The sequence below is a fragment of the Narcine bancroftii genome, chromosome 5 (assembly GCF_036971445.1).
Source record: "Narcine bancroftii isolate sNarBan1 chromosome 5, sNarBan1.hap1, whole genome shotgun sequence".
In the NCBI taxonomy this organism is placed as follows: domain Eukaryota; kingdom Metazoa; phylum Chordata; class Chondrichthyes; order Torpediniformes; family Narcinidae; genus Narcine; species Narcine bancroftii.
This window is the reverse complement of record NC_091473.1, coordinates 79671773-79697357: the sequence shown is the minus strand read 5'-3', so window position 1 is coordinate 79697357 and position 25585 is coordinate 79671773. Positions and strand designations below refer to the sequence as shown.

At 39.1% G+C, this 25585-nt stretch overlaps 1 protein-coding gene across 1 annotated transcript in view; it reads left to right on the top strand.

Moving 5' to 3' along the window:
• stxbp3 (syntaxin binding protein 3) overlaps window positions 1-25585 on the top strand; it is a 96083-nt gene that overhangs the window by 7375 nt on the left and 63123 nt on the right. The window contains exon 2 of the mRNA XM_069937977.1: window positions 5456-5505. Within this exon, the coding sequence (XP_069794078.1) occupies window positions 5456-5505 (50 nt within the window). The remainder of the gene's footprint in view (window positions 1-5455; window positions 5506-25585) is intronic.

The window sequence follows — 25585 nt, the reverse complement described above, 5'->3', positions numbered from 1 at the left end:
CCTCCTCCATATATCCATAAGTTTCATTTCCTGCATTGATGTAACCATAAATTTGGCCATTTTATTCTTTTTGCTAGTCTTTTGTCCAGTTTTATCCAAGATTGGATCCAAATTAAGGTTAAAATCCCCTCCTATCAATATATTTCCTTGTGTATCTACCATCTTCAAAAAAATATCTTGCATAAACTTTTGATCCTCCTCATTAGGTGCATATATATTGAGCAAATTCCAAAATTCTGAATATATCTGACACTTTATCATTACATACCTCCCTGCTGGATCTATTATTTCCTCCTCTATTTTGATTGTACATTTTTATTAATTAATATTGCTACACCTCTAGCTTTTGAATTATATGATGCTGCTGCTACGTGCCCTACCTAGTCTCTCTTTAATTTGTTATGTTCCACTTCAGTTAGATGCGTTTCCTGCACAAATGCTATATCTATTTTTTCTTTTTTTAGTAAATTTAATAGCCTCTTCCTTTTAATTTGGTTATGTATTCCATTAATGTTTATAGTCATATAGTTCAACATGGCCATCTCATATCCTGTTTAACCTCATTTCCGCTTCCTCACCACCACCATCTCCCTTTTCCCCATTTTCATCTCAGTTTTCCCTTTTTAAACTCAATGTATGACAACAGATTTAAAACATAAAATACTCCAACAACTCCCACATCCAATATTCCCTTAACCCCAAATATCATCCCCCTCTCTGAGTTGTCCATTATCCCTTGCCGGGCAACCAAAACTCCCCTTTCCATATGGATTGCGAACCTGCTCGCAAGCGTCAGCTGATTTCGCAGTGACGGTTATTCTCTCTCCCCCCCAACCCCCCCAGAAAACACTTTTTTTTTACACATATAACAAAGTTTTCCCTTTTTTTCCCCCTTACTTCCTTTCTTCCCTTCTTTAGTTCTTCACATATACATTGTTTTTACATCTTTATATATATTTTATCGCCGTTCTTCATTCTTGTTACATCTCTTCATCTCTCCTTCTGTCCTTCAAGCATTCTGCAAATTCTTGTGCTTTCTCCGGATCCGAGAACAGTCTGTTTTGCTCCCCGGGGATAAATATTTTAAGCACAGCTGGATGTCTTAACATAAATTTATAACCTTTTTTCTATATGATCGATTTTGCTTTATTAAACTCCTTCCTCTTCTTTAAGAGTTCAAAACTTATGTCTGGGTAAAAAAATATTTTTTGATGCTTGTATTCCAATGGTTTATTGTCTTCTCTAATTTTATTCCTTGCCCGTTCCAGTATATTTTATCTTGTCACATATCTCAAAAATTTTACTAAAATGGATCTTGGTTTTTGATGTGTCTGTGGTTTCGGAGCTAGTGTTCGGTGTGCACTTTCTATTTCCATTCCTTCCTGCATTTCTGTCATTCCCAGGACCTTTGGGATCCATTCCTTTATAAATTCCTTCATATCTGTGCCTTCTTCATCTTCCTTTAGGCCCACTATTTTTATGTTATTTCGCTGTCTATAATTTTCCAACATATCAATTATGAGCTAACAACTCTTGTGTCTCTAATTTTTTTTATCACTTTCTTCCAATTTTCCTCTTAAGTCGTTTACTTCCATTTCTACAGCCGTTTCTCGTTCTTCCACATTTTCTACTCTTTTCCCTATTTTTGTCATGACTAGCTCTAATCTTTGCATTTTATCTTCTGTTCTTTTCATTTTTTCTTTTAATTGCAGTAAATTCTAATGACAACCATTCTTTTAATGCTCTCATTTGTTCTTGAAAAAAAGCTTTATCAATATTCTGTACATCTGTTTTACCTTCTATTTCTCTGTGAAGATCTTAGTCTTTTTCCTCTTCTTCTGTGTGTACCTGTGTTTGTGTCTTCTTCTTCTCTTCTTTGTATCTTTGTAGCTTAGACTAGTGTGTTCAGGAGTCTGGTGTACCTGTACAACCCAAGGATCAGCTTCAGAGTGCAAGCCCCAAACCAGCACTCACCAAGATGGAATATAAACAGAAAATACACTTAGCAAATGAGGCATCATCGATGGAAAAAGTTAATATTTCAGGTTGAATACCTTTCAATTTTAATTTCAAATTTCCATCATCTGCAGTGTTTTTTCATTTGCTCCAGAGACAGAACCCAGGGCAAACTTCAAACCAATACCTTCAGAGACTCAGAATATTTGCATGTTGCACCTGCTGTTCCATGTGTGTGGAGCTTCTTGGTTATTCTTGTTGCTATCCCTCTCCAGGGAACATTTCAACATTTAGTTATATATTTGACTTAAGCATGATTGATGGGGAGGAATTTGGGCAGCATGGTTTATACACCAACAATTGGGTCCTGTTATACAGCTGCAATGTGACTTTCTTACATTTGTATTTAATGCCCTGCCCAATAGATCCAGGCATATCATACACCTTTACCACCCTATCTACTTACCATATAACCACTTACAGCACAGAACAGGCCAGTTCGGCCCTACTAGTCCATGCCGTAACAAATCCCCACCCTCCTAGTCCCACTGACTAGCTCCCGGTCCATACCCCTCCAGTCCTCTCCTCTCCATGTAACTATCCAGTCTTTTCTTGCGTGGGCATTTTCAGAGAGCTATTGATCTGGGTCCGTAGATCCTTCTGCACATCAATGGTTTTAAGAGTCTAGTATATTTTTTAAAAATTTAGACATACAGCACGGTAACAGGCCATTTTGGCCCACGAGTCCATGTCGCCCAATTTACACCCAATAATCCTACACCACCAGTACGTTCGAATGGTCGGAGGAAATGAGTCCCCGAGGAAAACCAACGCAGACCTGGGGAGAATGTACAACTTTTAAGAGACCAGCTATTAGCTATATACGTTCCCATTTGATCTCCCAAAATGTGACATCTTACACCTGCTTGGATAAAATTCCCATCAGCCATTTTGCTACCCATTTCTATAACTGATATATATCTTGTTGCAGACTTTGATAGTTCTCTACACCTACACCAACTATTCTTAACCTTTTTTCGGCTATGACCCCTCTAGAAATCTGCTCAAAGTTTATGGGTTCCCTTTCTGGTGAAACAGCCAAGTTTTGTACTTCTCTCCTACCAATTACATTAAAAAAACATTAAAAAATATTTATGTTGTGTGAGGTGAAAAGAAGACGAGGCTTTTACTTAAATGTGTTGTGGTCCCCAGCGGACCATAGGGCCCCCGTTGAGAATGGCTCCATTGTCCATAGCTCTACCAATCTTGGTGTCATCTACAAATTTAATAACTTGTCCAGCATTTTTTTTTCAATCATAACATGAGTTCCAACATCGATTCCTGCAAAACACTACTGGCCATGTTATTCCAGCCATAATCACATCCTTTTGCCGCCAACCTCTGTGGGCTATCCAGTTCCATATACAAACTATAAATTCACTGTGGATCCCATGCATCTACACATTCTTGGTCAGGCTACCATGAGGCACCTTGTCAAACACCCATGTATCCACTGCCCTATCCTCATCAACTACATTTGTCACTTCCTCAAAAAAACTCAAGTTATAAGACATGGCCTGCCCTTTCAAAGCCATGTTGTCAGTTCCTAATCAGAACATGACTTTCCAAATATGAGTAAATGCTAAGCTCAGATATCCTTTCCAGTTGTTTCCTGACTACTGATGTGAGGCTTACCAGCTTATGATTTCCTGGATCATCCATATTTCTCTTCTTAAACAAAGATACAACAACAGCTATCTGGAAGTTCACCTCTTGTTAGTGAGAATGCAAAATCTTTGTCAAGATTCTAGCAATCTCTCCACTTCCTTCTCAATATCCTGGAATATATACCATCAGCCCCTGGGTACATCCACTCTTCTTTCTTCTTCTTTCTTTCTTTGGCTTGGCTTCGCAGATGAAGATTTATGGAGGGGTAAATGTCCACGTCAGCTGCAGGCTCGTTTGTGGCTGACAAGTCCGATGCGGGACAGGCAGACACGGTTGCAGCGGTTGCAGGGGAAAATTGTTGGTTGGGGTGGGTGTTGGGTTTTTCTTCCTTTGTCTTTTGTCAGTGAGGTGGGCTCTGCGATCTTCTTCAAAGGAGGTTGCTGCCCGCCAAACTGTGAGGTGCCAAGATGCACGGTTTGAGGCGATATCAGCCCACTGGCGGTAGTCAATGTGGCAGGCACCAAGAGATTTCTTTAGGCAGTCCTTGTACCTCTTCTTTCTGTTCCCCTAAACCCCCAGCACCACTTCTTTCCTTTCTCAAAATGCCCCAATGCATCAGTATTCTCCCTCTCTAATTTAGAACTTTTCTACAAGGCCCAAACTCATCCTTACTCATACCTATGTTTAAAGTTAAAGAAATGTGATCACTATTCCCAAGTGCTCTCCCACTGAAACTCTTCATCTGATCAGGCTCATTCACAGAGTCAGGTCTAGAGTGCTTTTTTGGACGAGCTAGTTACTGCTTCAAGAAACTTTCCTGGACACGCTTAATAAATTCTGCCCCATCTAAGCCTCTGACACTAAGGATGTCCCAGTCAATAAAGGACAAATTAAGGCTCTCCAATACAACAACCCTGTTGCTTTTGCAGCTTTTCTATAATATATCTATATATCTACTCCTTCACCTCCTGCTGGTTATTGTGAGGCCTATAATTGAACCCTATAAATGATTACATCTTTCCTATTTTGATCTCTAGCCACATTACCACTGTAGATGTGCAGCTGTGACCATCTCCCTGATTAGCAATACAATATCTCCACCTCTGTTACCTCCTTCTCCATCGCATATAAAACAAACAAACCCAGGAAAATTGAGCTGCTAACCCTCTGGCAGACTTGTTTCTGTAATGGCCACAACAACTTAATTCCAAGTACTGAACTAGGCTCTAAGTTCATCTGCCTCCTGCATTAAAATAAACACACTTCACCCCATCAGTCTCGCTATGACTGTTCACCTGTCCTTCAAAAATAACTTGCCCAAGCATCTGCCATGCCCTCAACTCCACTTGTTGGCCTGCTGCTCTGGTTCCCACCTCCCCACCATGCCAAACCCTCCCAACTTATACATCCGAACAGCCCTATGAGTGATGATATTGATTGGAATATTTTTCTCTACCCCACCATATTTTCAGATTGAGGAACACTTAAATGGGAGTCACAAAATAGCAATGTGGGCACATTAACATACAGTTATCTAAAATAGTTGTGTAAATTGCATGTGAGCTGGTTATTTCTGGTATGACTTGTCAGAGATTAAATATACAGAGGCAAATGAAATACATAAATTCAAAGTGATCACGTGTTGTGTGTGTGTGTGTGTGTGTGTGTGTGGACTACGTTATGTTACAAGATATTTTTGAAGTTCTGATTTATAAAGCTACGTGTAAATATTCACTTTCATAAAATTAAAAGGATCAATAGACTTAGGATCAAGAATCTAACACATAAATTATGTTTTTATTTGAAATTTAAAAATTTTATTTTCTTGCAGAGATCAAGAAACTTATACTAGATGACTGCATGAAAGAAGGAGAATGGAAGGTATGTCAAATACTTGAGTGCAGCACACCTTTATTAATTGATATAATGTTCCAAGATTCAAGATTTATTGGTTATCATGTACCTAATACACAAAACTTGTCAATTTTTGCTTGCCATAAAGACACACAAAAAGGGCCAACTAGCCTGGTGCCCAAACCAAGAAGAGAAAGAGAAGCATAAGAGAGTCCTTCAGTGTTATCGAGTGACATCTCCATCACTCTTGTAACTTATTTAGCTACGTGACTGTTTGTTTTCCTGTCCGTAGCATTCTTCTAAGAATCCACATCTCTGCTGCATTGATTCTTTCTTTCATTGCATTTGTGATGGTCCATGACTCACAGCCATACATCAATATAGGAAGAATGTAGCAGGTGAGAGTTCTTTTTAAAATATTTTTATTGAGTTTAACATATAAACTTGCATACAAAATTTTAAGTAAAACACATAACAAGTCATCTCATATAAATAAGTTTAAAAAAAATTGACATTAGGCAGTTTCTTTATCCACATGAGAAACAAGTTATTGAATTAATCTATCATAACCATGTTAAACCCATATTTCCCAAATTAATCCAAATAAAAATTGATAAAAAGAAAAAAAAAAGAAAACAAACAAAAAAAAACCTAAAAACTAAATCTGATCTACCCCTCTCCCTCTCATCAAGGTAACCTTTGTAAAAGAAATGGGAAATTGTGGATCAGATAGCAACCTCCAGACATGGGACAGAGAATCTCTGGGACATTCAAAATTTTTAATTCTTCCAGTCATGATAGTATTCTATGAATAGGCCCCACATCTTTATAAATTGAAAATTTGTATCTTTAATGTTGTATCTTATTTTCTCCAAGCTTAAATAGCACATTACATCATATAATCACTATGTATGGGTCGGTGAAGAGTTGTCTTTCCATTTCAATAAAATTACTCGTCTGGCTATCAGCGTGGTAAAGGCTAAAACTTCCTCCTGAGTTGCAGAGGTATATCTGGTTCACGTGAAAAAACCAAACAAAACAATTAACTGACATGGTTCTATTTCAATCTTAAAAATCGTTGATAAAGTTTGGAAAATGTCTTCCCAAAATCTCTCTAAATTTGGGCACTCCGAAAACATATGGATCAGTGAGTCTTCAATAATTTTACATTTTTCACATATTGGATCAATATCTGCATAAAAATGAGACAATTTGTGTATTACCTTAAATTGCAATAAGCAGTGACTTGCACAAAATGAAGAATCATTAATTAAGATGAGAGTAGAGTACCAGTCTTCATCCAAAAATGTTATGTTCAAATCGCGTTCCCAATCATTCTTAATATTGAGGTTGATCTTAAATCCAATAAATCATTATAACATAACATAACAATTACAGCACGGAAACAGGCCATTAGGCCCTTCTAGTCCGCACCGAACCATCTTATAAATATAAGATATTAATCCACTGTGAAAAAAAATGAATCAAGGATATTAGTATTTGAGATTTGAGGAAAGTCAGAAAGTTTGGACTGAACAAAATGTCTAACTTTTTTTTAAATTTTTTTTTTTTCACACCATAAATCACATTAGCCATGATATACACTATTTATTTTTCACACATATACAGTGACTTTTTCTCCCCCCCCCTCCTCCCAAGCCACCACCCACACCCCCCCTCTCATCCATTTTAGGTATACAATCTAGGTTGCATTAAGCCAGTCAGACAATGTTGTCATTCAACAAAAATACACCAGAAATTCTACTGAGTCCATTCTTTTCTTTCCTTCTCCTTCCATCAACTTAGGTAATGTTTGTCCCCGGCAGGTTTTCGCTATTGTATTTAATGTAAGGCTCCCATACTTGTTCGAATATTTCAATATTATTTCTTAACCTATATGTTATTTTTTCTAATGGAATACATTTATTCATTTAAATTTAGTAGTTTCTTCCTTTTAATTTGGTTATGTATTCCATTAATATTTAAAGTCATATAGTTCAGCGTAGCCCTTTTATATTTTGTTTATCTTCTCTTTCCGTTTTTCCATCATTACCTTTCCTCCTTTTCCATTTCTGTTTTCTTATTTTCAACTCTTTATAAGACAACATTCCTACAACATCCAACATTTTCCTTATTCTCCTATTTCTATCTTCTTTATCCCCAATCTCCCCTTCCCCTCCTGAGTTGTCCTTTATCCCTTGTCGGACAACCACATCTCCCCTCTCCATTTGGATTTGCGAATCCACTCGCAAGCGTCAACTGATTTTGCAGTGACCGCTATTTCCCCCCACCCAGCCCCCCCCAGAAAAGATTTCACTTTTCATATGTCACAAAGGTCACTCTTTTAATTCCCTCCTTATTCTCTCTATTCCATTACCTTCCCTTATTAATTCTTGTCTATACTATCTATATTTTCCTCTAAGTACAGATACATTCACGTATGCACATTGTCTCTATTCACTCTTATACCTCTTTACCCGCATACATATCAATCGTGATCATTTTTACTCTCATTACCCGTCTTCATCCCTCAGTCTATTTTTGTCTTTACCCACATACATATCAATCGTGATCATTTTTACTCTCATTACCCGTCTTCATCCCTCAGTCTATTTTTGTAATTGTTCTGCAAATTTTCGTGCTTCTTCTGGATCCGAGAATAGTCTGTTTTGTTGTCCTGGAATAAATATTTTCAATACCGCTGGATGCTTTAGTATAAATTTATACCCTTTCTTCCATAAAATCGCCTTTGCTGTATTGAACTCTTTTCTCTTCTTTAGGAGTTCAAAACTTATATCTGGATAAATGAAGATTTTTTGCCCTTTATACTCCAGTGGTTTGTTGCCCTCTCTTACTTTTTCCATTGTCTTCTCCAGTACCTTTTCTCTTGTAGTATATCTTAGGAATTTTACTACAATAGATCTTGGTTTTTGTTGTGGTTGTGGTTTAGAGGCCAATACTCTATGTGCCCTTTCTATTTCCATTTCTTGGTGTAGTTCTGGACATCCTAGGGTCTTAGGGATCCACTCTTTTATAAACTCCCTCATATTCTTGCCTTCTTCATCTTCCTTAAGGCCCACTATCTTTATGTTATTTCTTCTGTTATAATTTTCCATTGTATCTATTTTTTGAACTAGTAGTTCTTGTGTCTCTTTAGTTTTTTTATTAGATTCCTCCAATTTCTTTTTTAAGTCTTCTACCTCCATTTCTGCTGCTACTGCCCGCTCTTCCATCTTGTCCATTTTCTTTCCCATTTCTGTTAAGGTCATATCTATTTTATTCATTTTCTCTTCTGTGTTGTTTATTCTTTTTCTTAAATCATTAAATTCCTGTGTTTGCCATTCTTTAAATGACTCCATGTATCCCTTAATAAGAGAAAGTACCTCCTTTATCTTGCCTTTCTTTTCTTCTTCTATTTCACTGTACTCTTCCTCTTCCTCTTCTTCTTCCTCTGGGTTGGCCATCTGTTGTTTCTTTGTTGCCCTTTCCTTCTCTTCTTTCTTGTTTCTATTGTCTTCTGTGGTCTCTTCTTGCTGCAGGTGTTCTGCAGCTGTCGTTGCCGGCTGTGGAGATCGACTCCCCAGCTGGTCCCCCCTCCCGTCGGTGTGTTTTTTTTCATGCGCAGTTGCGCACTTTTACTCGGCTCAGCGAGCCATTTTTGTAGTCCATTATTTACCGACCTGAGGGAACGGGTTTCTCTCTCTGCAGCGGGCCTCTTCGGACAGGTAAGGCCTTCACCTTTTTCCTCCGTTGTCTTCTCTTCCTCTCTTCTTACCGTTGATTTTGATTTTTCTTTTTTTGTCGCCATCTTCTTTCCACCTTTATACTCACTTTTCTGTAACTTTTATTTCTGTGCCTTTGTGTTTTCCTTTGTTTTTCCCGACTTTTCTGGAGAGGGCTGGAGTTCACTGTCCGGCCACTACTCCATCACGTGACTCCTCAACAAAATGTCTAACTTGTAAAAATTTTAAAAAATATATGTTAGAAAGGTTAACTTTGGCAGATAATTGTTCAAAAGAGGCAAAGCTATCTCTTTTTGGTATTACTCAATAAGATTAAACTACTATTATAAGGATGGTCACCCTTATCTATTACAGTTATGGGTCGTATTAATTCAATTAAAATGAACATCTTGCCTAAATTTCTGTATCTTTTTCAAGCTTTATCAATTTTTATTCCTAAATCCTTTTTTAGCTCATTAGGTTCAGTTATTTCTACTTGCATATGGCAGGGAAAAAATAAACACATATAAATAAAGCCCATCTTCAAAAGATTAAAAGGAATGGAGGATTATCTCTTACAGTTTCTAGATTCTATTATTGGGTGCTTAATATACGTAATTTACTTTTATTATTACATTTGGATAAGTTAGTGAAGCACTCCTCTTGGGTGAATTGGAACTGAAATTTTCTAAAAAAATCTATGTTGGCAGTTTTAGGATTTTATTTACCATTTTCCTTTTCAAAATTGACATAATTAGAAATAGGTTGAGAATATGGGCTGAATTTAGAAAATTCTTTAGTTTTAATAGTTATTCTCTGGCTTGTCCCCATTATAGATAATCATCTTTTTTAGCCGTCTCTGCTGGACATAGGTTTCAAAGGATGGTACAGATTATAAGGATCTTTTTATTCGAGATAACTTTTCTGAGAGTTCTAAGGCAGACGTCAATTGTTTGTTAGGATGTTTCTCATTTCTATAAATGCTGTTCTTGCCATTGCTATTCTTGCTTTTGTCTATTTTGCATTTCCATCAGATGTTACCCATGATCCAAGGTACTTGAAGTTGTGAACTTGTTTCAGGATTTCATTTCCCAATATGATCCTACAATTTGGAATATCAAGTTTCTTTGATATTACCATTACTTCAGTTTTCTTTTTATTTAAAGTTCAGCCAAATCTTTCACTGTCTATGTTGATGATAGATACTAATTTCCATATATTTACATCACTGTTTGCTATCATCTGCATATTGTGTCCTCCTATACTTATTCTTGTATGGTTCTTATGATGTTTTCACTGTACAAGAGAAACTGGTCTGGTGATAGAACACAACCCTGTCTGACTCCTTTTATTGGTTGACATTGACCATCTCGTTGTCTATCCATGTGGCTGCACTTTGTTGCCAATAGAGATTCCTGATTATTCTTAGATCTTTTCCATCAATATTAATATCGTTGAGCATTTTCATGATGACTTGTTGTTTCACTGTGTCAAAGGCTTTTATGTAGTCAATGAAACAAAAGTATAGGTCTTGTTGTATTTCTATTGATCTTTCGATAACATTCCTGAGAATATAAGTGGTGCTTGATGTTCCCTTCGACAAAGCCTCATACTGGATGGGTAACCCTGGCTATTGATCAGCAGATTCATCTGTCCAGCATTTTTACTTTTACAACCATAAATTCCAAATTGTAGAATCTGCTTGTAAAAAAAATCCATCATCTGCAATCCATGGCTTCACGTGACCCTGATTAGGAGGCTAAACGAATACGACACCTTGCCCAAAGGTGACCTGTAGGCTATCGAATAGAAGGAGCACCTTATGCCTTCTTTTGCTGAGCAATTGCACAGCACCAACACTGAAGGAAGAACATAATCATTTAAATTTTAATCAGCCTTTTTAAAAAATATCTGTTATTTTGATGTGCCACCAAAGATTTGACTCCATGGACTGATGAAATTTATTTTTTCTCCTAAGTGGCTGTTGTGTTGAAAGATGAGGATTGTTTGCAATGAGGATTGGGTTAATAAAATTATGATTAAAAATGTCTTAAAAAGGTATAGATTGTGGGAATTTAGTTTAGGTCACACCTCACAATCAGACATTAACATTTCACAAAAGGCATCTCATTTAAAATGCAAGAGTTGTGCCTAAGGTGGAGCCTACAAGTCTACAGTGACTTTGCAGAGACAAGGAAGAGTACTTGTGACAGTTTTACAACTAGGTGTTAATGGATCACCATGTTAACACTGCCTAGGCTCAAGAATTAAAAATCTTGTGCTATTAAGATTGGTGCTGGAAGTTTAAATTCTGGTTGAAGGTTGCTATTCTAAGAGGGGTCATGTGGTTTTGCAAACAAAGAGAATGAAAAAAACAATTCTTTGGAGAGAGAGAGAAAGTCAGGTTTACAGGATGAGTTGCTGTGGAGGCTGCCACCTTTGCACTCCTGTTATAAGACCCCATTTGAAGATGGGTTTTGAAGTCTGAATTCAGCTTATTCTTAACCCTTGTCATCAGTTACAAGAGGAAGTGGCTGGTTAGTGTGTTTCTCCTGGAATAGGGGAAAAAGAAGAACTCTGCGGTAATCTGAAATAAGAGTTTATCTTTTGGAAAACCCAAGACACTGAAGTGGTTGATTGAAGGAGATCAGTTTGTGTGTGTCCAACAAACAACAAATATCTCTCTCTGAAACCAACAAAGGCCTTCCTTTGCGGTAACAATTTGAGTTAAAGCGCCAGAGCCTTTCTATGCACAGTATGAAAATTGTCTGATACCAGAAAACTTGGAGAAGTGAAAAGTGAATGACTGGACAGTGAAGCAAAGAACTTGCCTGAACATATACACCTTATATACATATGCACTTAGAATTAGAAGGTGATTAAGTTGGGTTAAGTTAATAGTAATAAGTTAAAGATTGATCTTGTAATTATGTTTGAAAAAAATTAAAAGCTTCTTTTGTTTATGTAACCAATGTCTTGGGGAATTTTTATTGTTGCTGGTATTTGGAGTCCTCTGGGAAAATATGTTATTGGAGCAAAATAAAAGGCTATAACAAAACAGTAAACTAGAAGATTCACAATTCAGAATAAGAGAACATTGGTATTGAAAAGAAAAAGGAAAAAATAGCGGTAATTCAATAATGATAATGAATTTATTGTCATATACATTGTACATTGCACTAAAATACTTGCAACCGAACAGGTACTCTGTAAAAAAAAAAGCTATAAATAATAATTGATAATTTAATTAAAACCAGCTAGATCATAAGACCTTTAGTATATCTGAAAACAAAAAAAAAATTAGCAAAGATTAATGTGGGTCCCTTATAGAATGATAGAGGATAAATTATATTGGGAAATAAAGGAATGACAGAGCAATTAAACAAATGTTGTGTCTGTCTTCATAGAAGATAGTGAAAACTTCCTGGATATAGAGCAGGAGTTCTCAATAGTGCTCAAATAAATACCATAAACACAAACAAGTACTGGTATTTTTTAAATTAATGGTACTGGAAGGTGATAAATTTCCAGGTCTTGATAGCCTGTATAAAGATTCAAGATTCTTTTATTGTCATGTAATAGAGCAGATATAATATTACACAAAATTGCATTTAGTATGCCATAAGGCAGACAAGAATCACCTCGGCAGAAATTGCCCTTACCGTCAGAGAAAGAGAAGCAAAAGAGAGTCCCTTCAGAGTTACTGAGTGTCTGTGGATTTGCCTCATGGACTCATGTAGCCTCTGCAGCCACACAAATTTCAGTCCAAATCATCACAGCCTGACCTCCATATCCAAACCTCCAACACCATCAGGAAGCCTTCAGCACCTGAGACTCCTCAGGAGCTTTTCCCACTCTTGGCACCCTCTCTCATCCTGGCTCCAATGCCTGGTACCCCTGCAGCAAGACATGAGCCAATCTCTAGCAATCTGGGGCCTGGTGTGTGCCCTTTGACCAGAAGTCACCCACAGCCGACAGCCTGCATCAGTTCTTCGCCTCGAATTGCCAACAGCTCGCTGCCCCTCACTGGTCTGCCATGTGGTCATCGCCCCGTAGGTTGTCTCCTCTGTTTCTCATTCTCAATGGGGGGGGGGGTGTTCTTGCTGTTTTCTGGTACCCTGTGTCAATTCTCTGCTTCGCTGGAATCTGTAACCCCCTCGAGACTGCTGTCAAACATAGGCACTGCCATTTTGGGCCTGTCTCAGTGTTTTAAAGCTTACATGGGGCCGTCAGTAGTTGAACTGGGCAGTAGAACGCAGTGAAAGAAAGCTGTGTCTCCTCTACCTGCTCTCTGTAGGTCCTTGCCAGCAGCAGCGCTGTCATTGGAGCAGCCCTGGCAGTGCTGCCACCTGTATAAAGGTGGCCATGGAGATGATAAATCCACTGAGATTTTGAAACATTTCCCACAATTCAAAGGTAGCAAATGTCATCCCACCATTTGAAGGGAGTGAGAAAACCGGGTATTTTGGAGCAATTCGGCTGACGTCATTGACAAAGGAAGCAATTGCATCTACTTTTAAGGAAGTGTGACTGGGCACTTGGAAAGAAACAATTGGACTTAACATCGTCTCCATGAATTTAAGAAAGTGGGGAGATTTTTGAGCAGTAGAATAGTGGTGAATCTATTGATGCAATCTACTTAGAACTCCAGAAGACTTTTGATAAGTTGTTCCACAAGAGAACATTAAATAAAATCAGGGGGCATGATTTTTAGGGTTATATTCTGGCATGGATTGAAAATTGGTTAACAGACAGAAGGGAATAAACAGTTAATTTTCAGGTAATTGTCCAGTGGGATGTTACAGGGAGAATAATTGCTGTGCCCCATCCAGTCACAATCTAGATCAGTGAAATGGGTGAGATGATCTAATGTAAGATAACCAAGTTTATACTTGACACAAAGTAACATGGACTATGAGGAGGACATAGAGAGGTTTCAGGTGGATGTAAATAGGCAAAATGAATGGACAAGGATATGATAGATAGAATTTAATATGGAAAAACGTGAAGTCATGCACTGTGGTAAATGAAAACAAAAGCAAAGTTTTTAAATAGTGAGAAATTGAAAGTTGTATCTACTCAGAGGACCTGGTCTTAATAAAAATTATTGAAAGTTAACAAAATGGAAACAAATATCATGCTGTCTGACGCACAGAATGTTTCCCGCATTTCCTGTTTTATTTGACATTTCCAGCATTTACTGTTTTGAAAAATTACCATGCATATACAAGGAACTAAAAGGTAAATGGTATGTTGGCCTCTATTGTGAGAGGAACTTAATTTCAAGACCAGGGATGTACTGCTCTAATTATATGAAACTCTGGTAAGATTACCTGTGGAATGTTGTGTACAGATCTGGCCTTCCTACTTGAATTAAGGGAGTTAAGCAAAAACTCAATGGGTTGGGTCCTGTGAGAGGTTATTTTACAAGGAGAGATTATGCAAACTAGGCCTGTATTCACTTGAATCTAGAATCAAAATCAGGATTTATTGCCATGAACAAGTCATGAAATTTGATGTTTTGTGGCAGCGTCGTAGTGCAACATTCATGTTATAACCATCTTACAACATTACTATAAAATTAAAATAGTAATGCACGAAAAGTAAGGCAATGCTTTTGGTTCACTGATTATTCAGGAATCTGATGGCAGCAGGGAAGAAGCTGTCCTTGTGCCACTGAGTGCTCTTCTTTAGACTCCTGTACATTTTTCCCAATGGTAGCAGAGTGAAGAGGGCATGGCCTGGATGGTTGTGGGGTCTTTGAGGATAGAGGCTGCTTTTTTAAGACACCTCCACATGTAGATGTCCTGAATGGAGTGAAGTCTGGTGACCGTGATGTTACAGGAAAAGTTAACAACCCTCTGGAATTTATTCTTGTCCTGAGAGTTGGCACCTCCATACCAAGCAGTGATGCATCCAGCCAGAATGCTCTCCACGGTGCACCTGTAATTTTTGAGAGTCTTCAGTAAACTTCAGAATCTCCTCAGACACATCACAAAGTATAGCTGCTGGCGAGAATTCTTTGCGATTGCATTAACATGGAGGCTCCAGGGCAGATCTTCGGAGAAGTGGACACCCAGGAATTTGAAGTTCTTGACCCTCTCCACTACTGAACCCTCAATGAAGACGGCGTCATGTTCTCCTGACTTCCTTCTGAAGTCCATAATAATTTCCTTGCTTTTGCTGATGTTGAGCACAAGGTTGTTGTTGTTTCACGATTCATTGAGCTGATCTATACTGTACGCTTTGCTATTTGATTTTGCCAACAACTGAGGTATCATCGGGAAACGTAGCATTAGAACTGTGCCTGGCCACACAGTCATGGGTGTATGATGAGTAGAGCAGTGGGCTAAGTATGCATCCTTGAGGTGTGCCTGTGAGGAGGAGATATTTCCAATCCGTACTGACTGTGGTCTTCCAATGAGAATGCCAAGGATCCAGTTGCAGAGTGGGATACAGAGGGCTAGAGTTGGTAGCTTCTTGACCAGCACTGAGGGAATGTTGGTATTGAAGGCTGAACTGTAGTTGATAAAGGGCAGCTGTATATATGAATTGCTGTTTTCTAGGTGATCCACAGCTGAGTGGAGAGCCAGCGATATTGCATCTGCTATGGAGCGATTGTGACGATAGGCGAATTACAGTGGGTCCATATCTTTGTTCAGGTGCGTGTTAATTCTGGCCATGACCAGCCTCTCAAAGCATTTCATCACAGTAGAAGTTAGGGCGGTAGTCGTTGAGGCAGCTTACCCTACTCTTTTTGGGTACTGGGATGATTTAAAAAAATTTTTTTTTATTTTTCACACTATAAACCATATTGATCAAGATACATACATTTTCCTTCTTGAATATATACAGTGTCGTTTTCTCCCCCCCTTCCCTCCTCCCCTCCCTCCCTCCCTACCTCCCCTCCCATTTATTTAAAGTTCAGAAAATAAGATACATTAAACCCCTCAAACAATGTTGTCACTCAATAAAAATAAACAAGAAATTCCACTGAGTCAGTTCTTTTCATTCTCTTCTCCTTCTGTCATTTTAGGTGGTAGATGTCTCCGGTAGGTTTTCTCTATTATGTTTCATGTATGGCTCCCATATTTGTTCAAATATTGTAATGTTATTTCTTAAATTATAGGTTATTTTTTCTAATGGAATACATTTATTCATTTCTATATACCATTGTTGTATTCTGGGTACTGGGATGATTGATGCCCTTTTGAAGCAGGTGAGAAGCTCTGACTGCAGCAATAAGAGGTTGAAAATGTCTGTGAACACTCCACTAGTTGGTTAGTGCAGATTTTCTGTATCCTGCCAGGTACGCTGTCAGGGCCTGATGCCTTGCAAGGGTTCACCCTCTTGAATGATGTTCTGACATGGCTCTCAGAAGGTGATCGAATTAAAATTGATTAGACTTCTGTAGGTTAGGATACGGAGTTGATTTTTCCCCAGCTAAGGAATATGGAATCAGGAGACCCAATCAAAGTAACAGGTTCAACCACTTAGCATACAATGGAAGAATAATTTCTTCATTCAAGGGGTACTGAATCTTTGAAATCCCAATCTTATTGTTGAGGGAGAAATTGATTAGATTTTTAGTTATTGGGGCAACCCATGGATAAGATGTTTGAGCAGGAGATGGCACTGAGGTAAAAGATCAATACTTTGATGAAGGGCTTAAGCCCGAAACATTGGTGATGTATCTTTATCTTTGCTATATAAAGCTGAAGATCCAGCTGCGCTGGATGGGTCACGTCTCCAGAATGGAGGACCATCGCCTTCCCAAGATCGTGTTATATGGCGAGCTCTCCACTGGCCACCGTGACAGAGGTGCACCAAAGAAAAGGTACAAGGACTGCCTAAAGAAATCTCTTGGTGCCTGCCACATTGACCACCGCCAGTGGGCTGATAACGCCTCAAACCGTGCATCTTGGCGCCTCACAGTTGGCGGGCAGCAACCTCCTTTGAAGAAGACCGCAGAGCCCACCTCACTGACAAAAGGCAAAGGAGGAAAAACCCAACACCCAACCCCAACCAACCAATTTTCCCCTGCAACCGCTGCAACCGTGTCTGCCTGTCCCGCATTGGACTTGTCAGCCACAAACGAGCCTGCAGCTGACGTGGACTTTTTACCCCCTCCATAAATCTTCGTCCGCGAAGCCAAGCCAAAGAAGAAAGATAAAGTACACTGTTTGACCTGCTGAGTTTCTCCAGCATTGTGTTTTTACTTTTATCATGGTCTCTGCAGACTTTTGTGCTTTACCTGATGTTCTTTTTGAATGCCAGAACAGACACAAGCGACTAACAAACTTGCTCCTGTTTTATCTTAAGTCTTTGCCTTCCTGTGACTACTCTCTCACAAACACATGGGGAGACAAGTCAAGAGCAGCAGAAGACTTTGGGAAAGTTTGTGGTTGTGTAATTTTAATGGATCCTGTGAGAAGTCAAACAAAGTTCTGAAAACTCCATGTTCTCATACAAAAATAACAAATGAATCACCATTACATTGTGAGTAAACTGAAGCAGCTAGAATTCCCTTAATACTATGAACCTTGTTAATCAACATCATGTTGAAGAACCAGATCTCTGAAAGTCAAACGCAATTGAAGTGGGAGTTAATGGATTTTGAACCCCCATGAATCATGACCACCTCCGACGAACCCACATATATCGTTGGGGGTTATCCTGTACATTTGGAATATTCAAAGTTATCACAGGTTGAAAATGTCATGATTAATTTTGCACTAATTTTAACAAAAAGCATCTGAATTGAAAATAGGTGTAGATTTGAAAAGTGAAAAAACTGCTGATGCAGATAATTTTTAATTAAACATTGAAATTGAAAAACTCAGCAATTAAGACAACACCATGTGAAGGAAAAAAACAGGCTTCTTGTTCCTTGTTGAAGACCTTTCATTAGAAATTCAAAATCTTTGCTTTGAAGCATGAATATGCAGACTGAAATTTTGCCAAGCAGGTGTTCAGAACACATGACCTCCAGTGGTAAAATACTCAGTATAATTTTTTGGTATCGATGTCTAAGTTCCTGGAAAACAAGTTATTACACTTTAACGTGTGTGAACCAGTTTGGGATGTTTCACTGTGAAAATGTATGGTTTACATTTACTTGAGTACTTTTGAAATCGAAGTCGCAATAAACTCTGTACCCGATACTTCAATCAAATCGCACTTATGTCTGACACCTCATTAATTTTCATTTGCCTCTCATGTACTGTATGTTCATATGCTTGATTCGTAATTACTTTGGTCATTGTGATGGTGTCAGGGCAAGGATATAGTTTCATATAATCAAAGATTGTTAAGAATTGCTAAAGATTACTTAAGATAGAGGAGTTGGCTGATCTGCCTGAGTTCCGCAGTTCTTCAGAGTTTGTAAAAAAAAAGAAATTGGGTCGAAAGAAGTGAACTTATTATTACATTATGTGGGGCAAAAAAAATGCCATTCAGCAGGATGCAAAACTTGTAATGGGAAGTACATCAGGCCAATACCTCCCAAATTTGAGACCTCTGCCACCCAGAATGACAAGGGCAAGAGGTGCCTAGATTCATCACCACTTATAGATTCCCCTCCATTGCACACATCATCATGAATGGGAATATGTTGTTGGCCCTTAATTAGTGTTGGGTCAAAATTATGGGCTTGCACCACAAAGATGCTGGGTAGTGAAGTACCAGTTGATGAAGTAGACAAAGACGATGTTGTCAAACAATAATCATGGTTTTTATTAGCAGAAACTAATGGTACAATAATGAAAGACAATGGGTGCATATACAGTTATACCCAAGGGGAGTGTCCTTAACAGTAGAGATAATGCACAGCCAATGTTAGTACTGCAAGGCTAGCTGAAGGGAAGACAGACAGCTTAGCAGAGATTCACCACAGGTAGCACCTACACCAGAAGGATTGCAGCAGTTCCAGAATGTGTCTTATCAGCATCTTCTTGAGAACAATAAATGCTGCTCTAGTCAGTGATGTCAAGATCATGAAAATGGATGCAAATGGCTAAATTAGTTTGGTTTTGTGGATCAGATAAGTAAGTTTAAATGTAGAACATAGAAATCCTCATCACAATGTAAGTCCTTTGATCCATAGTGCTGTGCTGACCAAATAACCTACTCAACAATTGCCTAGAATTTCTCTTTTGTGTAACCCTCCATTTTTCTCAGATCCATGTACTTATCTAATAGTCTCTTAAAAGCTAGACATACCTGCCTCCATTATCATTGCAGGAACCCACGCCTCTCTGTGTGGAAAATTTACACCCCCCCTCCCCCATACTTGCTCCCAAGTACCTTAAAACTAAGACCTGGTGTTATCCATTTCTGTTCTGGGTAAAAGTCTGTGATCATACCCTTAATCAATGCTTCTCATCATCTTGTACACCTCTATCAGGTCATCCTCTGTCGCTCCAAGGAGAACAAACCAAGTTTATTCAACCTATCCTCATAAGGCATGCTCTGTAATCCAGGCAAAGCCTTTGTCAATCTCCTCTGCACCCTCTCTATAGCATCCACATATTTCCTATAATGAGGTGACTAGTATTGAGCACAATATCCCAAGTGAGGTCTAACCAAGTACTTGTATAGCTGTAACATTACCTCATGGTTCTTGAATTTGATCCCACAGTTAATGAAAACCAACACAACACCCGCCTTCAGTATCAATCTGTGCAGCAGCTTTTAGTATCTAGTGAATGCAAACCCCAAGATCTCTCTGTTCATCAGGGATTAATCTCCCATTAACAGATATTCTTCCTTCAAATTTGATCAACCAAAATTAACCACTTTACACTTTTCTGTGTTAAACTCCATATGCCACTGCAACCTATCAATGTCTCTTTGTAACCTCTTGCAACCCTCCAGACTATCCTCAGACTTGCTAAGCCACCCTTCCACTTCCTCATCCAGGCCATTTATAAAACCAAAAAGTGGAGATCCCTGTGGAAGATCACTGGTCACTGACCTCCATGCAGAATACAAATGATCTACAGCCACCCCCTGCCTTCTCTGGGCGAGTCAACTATATATGCCCAATGCAAAGTCTCCTTGGATTCCATGCCTCCTTACTTTCTGAATGAGCCTTGTTTGGGGTACCTTATTAAATGCCTTACTGAAATCCATATACACTAAATCTGTCACTCTCTACCTTTTATCCATGTAATTTGTTATTTCCTCAAAGAATCCAGGCTTGTGAGACACGACTTTCTTCTGACCAGGCAATCCTGACTATCCCTTATCAGATTATTCCTCTCTAAGTGCTTATAAATCCTGCTCTTTAGGATCTTTTCCAAAAGCTTGGCCACCACTAATGTAAGACTCACTGGTCTATCAATTTGTGGGTTATCTCTAGTTCCTTTCTGGAATAGAGGAACAACATTTGCAACCCTCCAATCCTCTGCTTCTTCTATCCCCAGCGATCTACTCCCTTGCTTCCCACAGTAACCTTGGGTAAATCTCATCTGGTCCTCGAGACTTATTTAACTTCATGCTTTTCAAAAGTTCCCACACAGCCTCTTTGTTAATATCAACATGCTCAAGCATTTTAGTCCACTTTAAGTCATCTTCATAATTGCCAAGATCCTTTTCTCTGGTGAATACTGAAGCAAAGTATTCATGAAGGACATCCGCTTCCATAAGCCTGAGAATCCCTGAGGTAATGGCTAAAAGTATAAAGTACATTAGTTTTAATGTTAATGGATTGAATGGGTCAGTGAAGAGAAAAAGAATCTTGGCACACATTTTTTAAAATGGGAGCGGATCTGGCCTTTCTTCAAGAAACACATTTAACGGAGTGGGAATACCTAACACTAAAAAGGGGATGGGTGGGCCAGGTAATAGCTTCCTTGTTCAGCTCAAATGCAAGGTGGATGCCAATTCTGATAGGGAAGAATGTTTCGGTGAGAGTACAGAATGTGATCATTTCTGGATCCTATCTTAGATAAGACAACAAAGAAAATAACCAAAACAAAGGTGGCAAGGGCTACCATTGATGGTATGAGGGAGCTGAACTTGATAGACGTGTGTAGGCAGAAGCATCCGAGGGAGAGGGATTATTCCTTCTACTCAAAACAACGTGACTCCTGGCTTCAGCTCATGTAGATGGTAGGATCATGGAGGCTGAGTACACAGATAGACTTCTCTTAGATCACTCACCTCTGACATTAAAAATAGAAATACCAGAAAAGCTGGATACAGCATATAGTTGGTGTTTTAATACATTGCTGCGAAAGGAAGCAGAGTTTTGTAGTTTCATAAGAGTGCAGATAGACATGTTCTGCGAGGCCAACTGTAACTCTATTCTAGATAAATTCCTCCTATGGGCCACACTCAAAGCATATTTGAGAGGTCAAATAATTGGATAAACCAAAAGAGTAAAAAAAATATGAGGGAGGTGAACGAATTAGAACAGGAAATTACTCATCTAGGAAAGGATTTTCAAAAATTGGGTTCAGAGGACCATTATGGGGCTCTAACAAATAAAAAAACTGAAATACAATATGTTCCAAATATATAGTTTGGAAAATAATGTGGTCAAAACAAAAATACTATGAATTGGGAGAGAGTCCTATCTTGGCAGTTGAGGACAGAACAGGCCTCAAGGATGATCAATGTGGTACAAACTGGGAATGCCAGGATCACCTAGAAACCAAAAGAGATCAATGAGACCTTCATAAAATTCTTTGAGGGTTTATATAAATCAGAACGACAAGGAGGTCCAATAAAGCCAGTTAATTCCTGTAAATTAGAGATTCCAAATTTGAAACCAGAAGTACAGGAAGGCCTAGATCTTCCCTTTATGGAAGAAGAGATAGGGAAAATATTGACTTCACTGTAGACTAACAAGGGAGGATAGGTTTCCACCTGAGTTTTATAAGGAATTTAAGGATTTATTGATGCCTCTCTATATGGAGGTGGTAGACCAGGCAATGAAGACCCATACCCTCCCGGAATCTTTTTTGACAGCAATCATTACGACGATACAAAAGACAAAGATCTGCTAATGCCCTCTCTTATAGACCCATTTCACTGTTAAACACAGATTATAAGGTACTTGCCAAAACCCTGGCAAATAGATTGGCAAAACATATGCCAAAACTAATAAATAAAGACCAAGCGGCCTTTGTGCAAGAAAGACAGACAGTGGATAACATTGGCAGACTGTTGAGTATAATGCATCTGGCACAAACCAGAAATGAGAGAGATTTAGTTGTGGCTCTGGATGTGGAAAAGGCATTTGACAGATTGGAGTGGGATTTCTTATTCAAAGTGTTGGAAAAGTTGGGGTTAGGGGCAACTTTTATAAATTGGATAAGGGTATAAGGGTGCTTTACCTTGTGCTCAAGGCTAAAGTTTTGACCAATGGACAAATTTCTCCAGCTTTCCCACTGACAAGATCAAGTAGACAAGGGTGCCTGCTATCTCCAGCCCCGTTCATATTAGCTATGGAGCCACTAGCTGATCATTCACCAGGATCCAGACATCAAGGGTTTTAGAGCAGGCCAGGAAGAATGTAAAATCAATTTGTTTGCTGATGACGTACTGATATATCTGACAGACCCAGAAAACTCATTGTCCAAACTGCGCTCTACTCTGGAGGACTATTGGGAGATCTCTGGCTATAAGGTAATTGAGACAAGAGCAAAACTATGCCACTTAATAAAGGGGAATTACAGTCAATACCAAGAAAATAATTATTTAAAGTAGCCACAAAACAGGATCAAATATCTAGAAATCAGAATAAACAATACTCTGAATAATTTATATAAACTAAATTATCCCCCCTAGCTTGGGAGAATTGAGGAGGACTTAAATAGTTGGATGTCCCTGCCCATAACTTTAATGGGCAGGGTCATCTGTGTTTATATGAGACTTCATTATCTCTTCCAAGCACTGTCCATGGCATTGCCCTGGGGATTCTTCAAAAATTTGCTCTCATGAATTAGAACATTTTTATGGAATGGAAAGGTAGTCAGGGTCTCTATGGAAAAATTGACCTGGGATTACAGTCTGGGCAGATTACGAATGCCAGACTTCAAGAAATACCATTGGGCAGCCCAGCTGAGATGCATAGTCTGATTCTTTGAAAGGGGAGGTGTACCATCCTGGGCACAAATTTATCTGCATGGGGTAGACGAGAAGGTAGCAGAGGACTTTATTTATAAATGGAATGCTAAATTGTTATCTGGAAAAACAGGCAGCTCTATACTAAAACAAATTATCTTCATTTGGACTAAATTTCTAGGAATCAAAGGGGGGCTGTCCCCAAAAACACCCCTGACTCCAAATAGATTGATACCATTGACGATAGGTAAAAAGATCCTAGTCACCTGGCGTTGTAATGGCATCAGGTATGAAGAGGACTGTTACGAGCGGGAGCAGCTAATGTCATTTGAGCAACTCAGGCATAAGTATGATTTATCAAATAAAATATTACACTGCTACCTTCAGATAGGACTTTTTCTGAAGGAGAAATTAGATCCAACTATGGCCCTACCAATTTTTAGTGACATAGAGGCCTTGATTCGAAGCAGGAACACATAGAAGTTCATCTCAGCGATGTATATGTTGCTCCAAGCAGAAGGACCTAAGCCAGGCCCTCACAACTCAAGGAAGAGGTGCGAGTTGGACCTAGGAATAACAATTGATGAGCGGTGCTAGTCTGACTTATGTCAGATCAGCATGACTACAATCATTAATGTGCAGTATAGTTTGGTACAACTCTCTACACCAGCTGTACCTGACGCTGCAAAAATTGAACAGATCTAAACCAGAAATGTCAGACCAATTTTTTAGATGTGGCATTGCGGCAGGGACTTTTGTGCATACAACCTGGACATATCCCAAAATGAGACCCTTCTGGGTGGAACTAGGACAAGTCCTAGAAAAAAATTATAGGTAAAGAATTCCCACAAGACCCAGAGTTGTTCCTGTTGGGAAACATAATGGACATAAGACTTACAATGAATCTGTCCATATTTCAAGACCAATTCGTATTGATCACATTGGCAGTGGCCAGGAAGTGTATAATGGTTACCTGGAAATCTGACTCCTGCCTGAGCATTACTCACTGGAACATGGAAATGCAAAGCTGTGTTCCCCTAGAAAAAAATTACAACTTAAAAAAAGTAACAGTTTTTTGAAAATTTGGCAACCATACTTAAATTCCATAGGAGCACGACTATAGTGTGGACCATCACACCTCACCGCCCTACCTTCCCCGTCTATCCCTCAATCGGTGGGGGGACGGGGTGGTGGAGGGGGTCCATCCCATCCCAACCAGGAAAAGTCAAGAGAAGAAAACAGCCTGAGCACTGGCTGCCAGGTCATGACAAACCCATAAAACCTTATACCTTTATTGTGAATGTCTTGAATGTTGTGCTCCATCCTCAACATCCATTGGAGCGCTTTCATCCCTAACGTCGAAGTACTCGAGATGGCAGAGGTCGACAGCATCGAGTCCACGCTGCTGAAGATCCAGCTGCGCTGGGTGGGTCACGTCTCCAGAATGGAGGACCATCGCCTTCCCAAGATCGTGTTCTATGGCGAGCTCTCCACTGGCCACCGTGACAGAGGTGCACCAAAGAAAAGGTACAAGGACTGCCTAAAGAAATCTCTTGGTGCCTGCCACATTGACCACCGCCAGTGGGCTGATATCGCCTCAAACCGTGCATCTTGGCGCCTCACAGTTTGGCGGGCAGCAACCTCCTTTGAAGAAGACCGCAGAGCCCACCTCACTGACAAAAGGCAAAGGAGGAAAAACCCAACACCCAACCCCAACCAACCAATTTTCCCCTGCAGCCGCTGCAACCGTGTCTGCCTGTCCCGCATCGGACTTGTCAGCCACAAACGAGCCTGCAGCTGACGTGGACTTTTACCCCCTCCATAAATCTTCGTCCGCGAAGCCAAGCCAAAGAAGAAGAAGAAGAAGAAGAAGAACTGTGGTTTGTTAAGTGTTAAATGTGGGAGGTGGGGAGGGAGGGAGATGGAAAGAGTTTGATCTCTGCAGAAACTATAAAATGGATAATTGTAAATTGTAGTCAATGCTGGTACCATTAACATTGCCACTGATAATGTTGATAACTGTTTGAGTTTAAGTTGGGAAAATCATAAATAAAATATTCAAAACAAAAGGACGTCCGCTACTTCCTTGGACTCCATCCACATGTTTCCACAATCACACGATCTATCCTCTAGTTCAGGGGTGTCAAACTCAAATTCACCGAGGGCCAAAATTAAAAACTTGGACTAAGTCGAGGGCTGAACTAAATATTTATTGAAAATTTTCCACAACATCTACATGTTTTCTCTCAACATATGTAATGTTAAACTTTTTCTTATTAAAATAAATGTTTAATAATAGTTTGGTTAAACTC